The following is a 6,261-nucleotide window of genomic DNA, read 5'->3' as shown; positions in this document are numbered from 1 at the left end:
TCAGCTGCTGGGCTCAGGGAAGTTTCACCTACAGATACTCATCTTTTCTTTGAGGCCATTGAGGTTGGGAATCCTTCCCGAAGTCCTGTGTCCCTCTCATGGCAAAGCCTGGCTCTGAAAATGGAGAGATTTGAGGCTGAGCTTTCATAGAATCACAGATTGGTGGGGGTTGGAAGGGACCTCTGGACATCACCCAGTCCAACCCCCCTGCCAATTTTTTTTTCCTACACCAGGTCGCACAGGAAAGCGTCCAGGTGGGTTTGGAACATCTCCAGAGAAGGAGACTCCACACCCTCTCTGGACAGCCTGTCGCAGTGAGGAACATCTTTCTCCTGCCCTGTCCTATATATACTTAACCCCAGCAAACGATCTGGCTTAAGCTCTTCCCAGCGGCTGCTTTCTCAGAGCTGTATTAAAATGTGGTGTAGGAAGGAAACTGATTCATTCCTTAGTGCAAGACTGACTGGGAATGATGCCTTCCACCACTGAAGACTTGGATCAACCTGTGTGATAGTTGCCCTCTTTGTAACCCCCAAACCCTGCTGTGTCTGGAGCATCCAGTATTGCAGAGATGCAAAGAGAAGTCACTCTTTATTAGCAAAAGTGGTGGCTGTAGTCAGAGCTATTTGGGAAGAAAAATTCAGAGAGGACAAGAAGGGTATGGTGTCCCTCTTCTCCATTGCTGGGTATTTCAGAGGTGGTTGGGGACACAAACAAAATGGACAGCAGTGACTGGAGGGATGCTGTGCCTTAATGTCCTTGTGTCCCTGGAGGGAATCTCAAAAATGGTCCTTTCTGTCCTCCAGTATCAGCACAGGAATTGTCTCATCAGTCACAGGAGCAAGGTTTGGGGTCACAGCAAGAGATGATGCTCCACGTGCTTCTCATCACCCCCCTGAGATGCGCTGGTGTCCAGATGACTGGTGTCCAGATGACTGGTGTCCAGATGACTGGTGTCACTGGCAGGACCAGTATCAGGGCCAGCCTGGAGGCTCTGCCAGAGGATCCTGAAAAAACTGGCCACTGTCTCCATCCTCTTGTTGCTTCCTGTCACCTTGAAAGCCGTTGGAGATGACACTCGGTACTCTTGATAGAACCAGTAACAAGAGCTGCTACAGAGACACAGAAGCCCATAGTGAAAAATGGGAACTTAGTGCCAAGAACCAGCATCAGAGCCCTGCAGCCACCCAGAACCAGCCCTCAGGGCCAGAATTCCCCAGGGCCATACCCAACCACTCCTTATGTGGTTGTGTAAGCTACTGCCAAGGATTATCTTGGCTGTTGGTGTCCTGCACCCTTATTCTGGCATGCCACCTTCTGCTGGTGTCACAGTGATGGGCTCAGGTTTTCCTTCATCTCCTCTTCCAAGGAGGAATGTCAAGCTGGGAGACTCAACACCAACAAACTGCCCCCAAAATGTCCCATGTTGGGAGAAGGAACTCAGACTTACAGGATGAAGAGAAGGTTGATGGCTAACAATGCTGGCAAGAGGATAAGAAGCAGGCCTGGGATCCTGTGCATGATGGAGACAGCTGAGGAGAGAGAAATAGGTGGGACTGACTCAAAGGGAGAAGTCCCACTGCTAAAAGCCCTGGAGATAATCCTGATGTTAACTCTCCCCAGCCCCAGAGACAGGCAGGGATGTTGTAACCTACATGACTCCTAAGTGAGGTTGTCAGAGCTCAAGGCAAGTCGGGGATAACAAGGTGGAGAGAGAAATCAGATTGTTCAGCATTGGCTTGGTGTGAGGAGCAGGGAGGGAGCTGTGACCTCTTGTGGTATGGTGATGGAAGAGAGAAGAACTACTTGTCTCCAAAGGGACCTCCAACGGCTGTAGAAGTTGTCATGGCCAATAGATTTGTGGCAGCTGCTCTGGGGTCCCACTGTAGTGCCTGCCCTCAGTTCAGAGTCCCCCTGTCCCCTCCCCACCCTGCTGCAGTAAGAGATGATCTGTGTACCCTGCTTGGTCCTTTTGTTCTTGACACAGTCCATCACGGAGCTGGCACCCGGCACTCTGGTGATCATGCCATCCTTGCAGGGAGTGCAAAATGCCACACCATAGATGAGGCTGTAGGTCCCAACAGGGCATGGGGAGCACTGGCTGTTCTTAGGAGGGCTGAACATCCCTGGTGGGCATACAACGGAGGAGAGGACATGTAGAAAGACCTTTCTAAACAATGGCACTGGCTTTTTGATAAAGTTGTATTCAATGAAGTGTCAGGGAAACTGAGCCCTGATGCTTAAGGGCTCAAAGTTGCCCTGTCCACTGCACAACCCACTGGGTGTGCACGGGGAGAGCAACAAGGACCTGGAAACACAGAGCTGGGCATGGGGAGGGGAAGAGAGAAGCAGAGGAAAGGAGAGAGGACCAAAAGGCTGTGGACTCTTGGCTCACTGCAACACTCGAGACATCTTAGCAGCTGTTTGGTCTGCCCATATCCGCCACTGCACTGCTCAGTCTTTAAGAAGCCAGCAAACTCGTTGGTGAAGTTGATGTTGGGGATATCAGCTCCAGTGATGTGGAAGGACTTAAGCTCCTTGAAGAACCTGGTAAGGGCAAGCTGGACCTGGGGAAGACAGAGCAGGCAGAGCTTAGCAGGGCAATGTTGGGGTCCAAGAGGGAAGCTGAGACCTTGTTGCACAGAAAATGTCCTCCCAGTGGCATAGTGTGGGAGATGTGGTGTGTGAGCCAAGGGGGATGGGCACTGCCCGCCGGCTTGAGTGGGAGCTCTAGCCGGGCCCAGGGATACTGAGCAAACCCTCAGGGGTGCTCCTCTTCATTCCAGCACTGCTGAAGATCCCTGGGCCTGAAGATAGTGTCCCAGCTCCACACAACCTCTGTGCCATGCTTCCTCCTTTGATGGTACGCTGGCCCCAAGGCTTACCTGCCCCAGGTTGTGCCGGACTGTTTTGCGGTAGCAGTTTGTGACCATCTCCATGTCCTGGGAGCTGCAATATTCATCCCAGTGGGGTCCAAAGAGGGACACTAGAGTATGGAGAGTCACCAGTGCAGCTCAGGCAGCCCCAGCTCCAGCAGGAGATGGGCAAAGCCCTGAATCTAGCCGTTAGACACCATTCTCTTCCAAGAGCCCCCAATGTCACTACTCCCCTTTCAGCCCCTTGCTGCCTTCCCCTTTCCCCTGCAAGCACAAACTGCGATGCCTGAGCTCCTCTCACTCCACCCCACTGCCTCTACTGACCTAGTGGAATGTGTCCCTGATGATGGCAGGGGGTTGGAACTGGATGAGCTTTAAGGTCCCTTCCAACCCAAACCAGTCTGGCATTCTGTGACACTGTCCCCTGGGGACTCTGCTGTGGTGCTTCTGCCTGGAGTTTTACCTTCCAGCTGTACTTGGATGATGGACTCATCCGAAGGGTTGCTGAGTGAGGGGAAGCAGAAAGTGGCAGTGAGCTGGAGTTTGCAGTGCTGCTCGATCTCCAGCTACCTCAGCGTCTTCTGTAGACCCCACAGGAAGCTTTTGGTCCACTTATCCTCACAGAACTTGCTATGGAAGAGCAGCACAGTGTCCAGGCCTCCGAGCACATGGTAGCCTGTGAGAGAAAACCCCGAAAGGTATCTGGTTCTTCCTCCTTGCCAAGGGGGAGCTCCCTTGTGCAGAGACCTGAGTATGGTCCCACCCCTCCTCTCACCCCATGGCCTCTCCACCCTTCCTGCCCTTGTTGAGTTGGCCTCACTGCTTGTTGACATGGCACTGGACTCACCAAACATGCTGTAGTGGAATGTTTGGGACACAGGGATGCGTGTTTCATGTAGGAGATGGTGCAGGAGTACTTCCAACTGTCGCCTGCTTGGAAGTGTTGGAAGAGGAGATGTCCCTCTTTGGTGACCAAAAACAACCTGGAGTCTAGTGCAGAAGACAGGGGAATTCATGGTGATCAACAGGAGCTGCCTGTGCTGTGCTGAGCTCATCTAATTCCTGATTGGCTGTGTCATGCTCTCCTGGACTGCCCTAGATTTGGTCTCCTTAAACCATTACAAGGACTATAAAAGCTGCTCCTCCTCCCCTTCCTTCTCTGGTAAGTTACTGAGAGGGAGAGGGATGAAGAAATTAAGAAACCCAGTGCCCTCCTCTCTGTCAGAAATGTCACTATCTGCAAAAGAACCATTGAATACCTGAAAACTTTCTTCATAAAACCTGTCAAACCTTATTAGGAAAGAAAAAGGGGTGTTACCCCACACAGTATTACCCCATAACCTCATGTCCTTCTTGCAGTTCAGCACCCCCCAACATGTGCAATATCATGACATCCCAGTCTTCACATGCCCCACCCCTGCTCTACAGACCTGCTCCCTCCTTGGGTGACTGTTTCTCCTCCTACCCCTCTCTTGCCTCATGGTAATAGAGCCCATCACAGCTGCTTGCTCCTGACTGTGCAGCTGAGAGGAGCGAGGACCTTACCTGTCCTGTTCCGCACCCAGTGGTAGGTGGGATCAGCCACCTCCGTCTCCATAGGGCTGCAGGGCAGTGAGTACAGGCTGCTCTCCATGTGGATGAAGACAAGGTCTAGGCCAGAGGAAAGAGAGACAAAAGCTTGAGGACACATTTCAGGAATTTTAGGGCATTGCAAAAAAAATAGGCCTGGAGCTGAGGAGAGAGGAGGGTTGGGAAGGCACTGGAGCAGACTGGGAAGCTGTGTGGCATGGGGATGGACCCAGCCCCACCAGGGACCATCCTGCAGGGAGATCTGAGGTTGTTGCTAGCGGAGAGGAAATGCCAGGAGCTGTAGGAAAAAGTGCTAAGAAGTGAGTCTGTGGTGAACAGAGCTGGTGGGGACCACAGTCAGACAGGGTCTTCTCTGCTCATGTTGCCTGTGACTGGGAAGCCAAATCCTCTGCCCAGGTCATTGGCAGAGTGGGCAGCAAGGAGAGGTTCCTCCCACCAACACCTGGACACAAGCTGGATGGGGAAACTATTCCACCCAGGAAAGAGGGAGGGTCAGGGAGGTCCATCAGGAGAGCTTTGTAGATCTCACCTCCCTAGTGTTCCCAGCTAGAGCTGGCTGGCAGATCCCAAGGCAAGGACGCTGGCTCTCCTAGGAGGCAAGCAGAGAAGCAGTGCTCAGGCTCAGCTTGGAGGGTACTCACCTCGTTCTGATCTCCTCTCCAAGGCTCCCATCCGCCCTCCAAGGAATCGGAGCAGAATATACCCACTTCCACACTTGTCCTTTACCTGAGCAGCTACAAAGCACCAAAGTCAGGATCCCCAAAGTCCCCAGCGCCCCAGGTCCTCCGAAGTCTGGCCAAATGCATAGAGTACAGAGCATCCTGCCCCACTGCGCAGTGTGGAAAATCTTGTTACCATGGCAATGAAGAATCTGCTGCTTCTCCCTGTCACCTTAGTGATGGCTCACAGGCTGAGCAGTGTCGTGTCTCCTGCCCACCTTGGTCCCACTCACTGGGCCTGGGCTTTGTGGGAAACATGGCCCTTCTTCTGGGGACCATCTGGGCAGGATGCTCTAGAGGAAATATAGCTGGGGACATCCTGATAGAAGAGACAAGGTAGGAGAGATGATCAGAAGGAAGGAGGAGGAGAGAGATGATGAGAGTGCTATGCAAGGCGTTTTTGGTGGAAATCCTGGCAGACCAAGAGGCAGGGAAAACCCAGCAAGCCTAGATTGGGGATGAGTTTTCCCCATCACTCAAGAGGGAGCTCCAAGGTCTCCAGCTATGGAGGGTACCTAGAACTGGCTATGGAGGAGATCAGAAAAAATAAGAACATGTTGAAGAAAATAGGAAATTGTGGTTTTGAAGGGAAATTACATGCACCAAAAGTTTCAGAGGAAGAAATGACAGAAGCTGATGGACAAAGGAGAGCAAGATGTGGCCACATACCAGGGGGGACTTTCTTACAAGTCATTACGCAAGCTTGGGTGTACCCTAAGCAAAAGCTCAGCCCACAGCTTCCAAGCAGGAGGTTTGGAGTCAAGCCTAGGACACTTCAGGCAATCTCTCGGTTCAGATCGGGATCTCTTTAAAAGGGTGTGTTTTCTTAATGTTCCTGTTTGTCCTGGAAATGAGATTTAGGTTCCTATGATTGTCCATCGAGAACTAAAATTGAACAGTTAAAATATACAGTTGGCCAGAAACTTGGGAAGAGTAAAGCTAAGAACTCCTCTCACTTGTACCAGGGTTTCTGGAGGTGAGGAATAAAGGGAGGGAGAAGTGCTTTTATGGTAAATATGTTCAAATCATCCTACTGGCTTGTGAAAAAAATGTATACATGAGAAAACAGAACAAGT

At 51.7% G+C, this 6,261-nt stretch overlaps 1 protein-coding gene across 1 annotated transcript; it reads right to left on the bottom strand.

Moving 5' to 3' along the window:
• Nucleotides 1–749: 749 nt before the first annotated feature.
• On the bottom strand, nt 750–5,879 carry LOC114818745 (zona pellucida-binding protein 2-like; the record flags this gene model as incomplete). The annotated part of the gene is given in 15 exon segments (XM_029086011.1): nt 750–793; nt 795–880; nt 970–1,112; nt 1,451–1,532; nt 1,959–2,143; nt 2,398–2,567; nt 2,886–2,986; nt 3,340–3,552; nt 3,724–3,762; nt 3,765–3,866; nt 4,422–4,526; nt 4,996–5,055; nt 5,193–5,302; nt 5,492–5,597; nt 5,855–5,879. Coding segments are annotated over 15 exon segments (1,571 nt in total), but the record flags the coding sequence as incomplete, so codon positions are not given.
• Nucleotides 5,880–6,261: the final 382 nt, after the last annotated feature.

The sequence above is a fragment of the Antrostomus carolinensis genome, unplaced genomic scaffold (assembly GCF_000700745.2).
Source record: "Antrostomus carolinensis isolate BGI_N321 unplaced genomic scaffold, ASM70074v2 scaffold19097, whole genome shotgun sequence".
Classification (NCBI taxonomy): Eukaryota; Metazoa; Chordata; class Aves; order Caprimulgiformes; family Caprimulgidae; genus Antrostomus; species Antrostomus carolinensis.
This window is presented reverse-complemented; position numbering and strand designations above follow the sequence as displayed.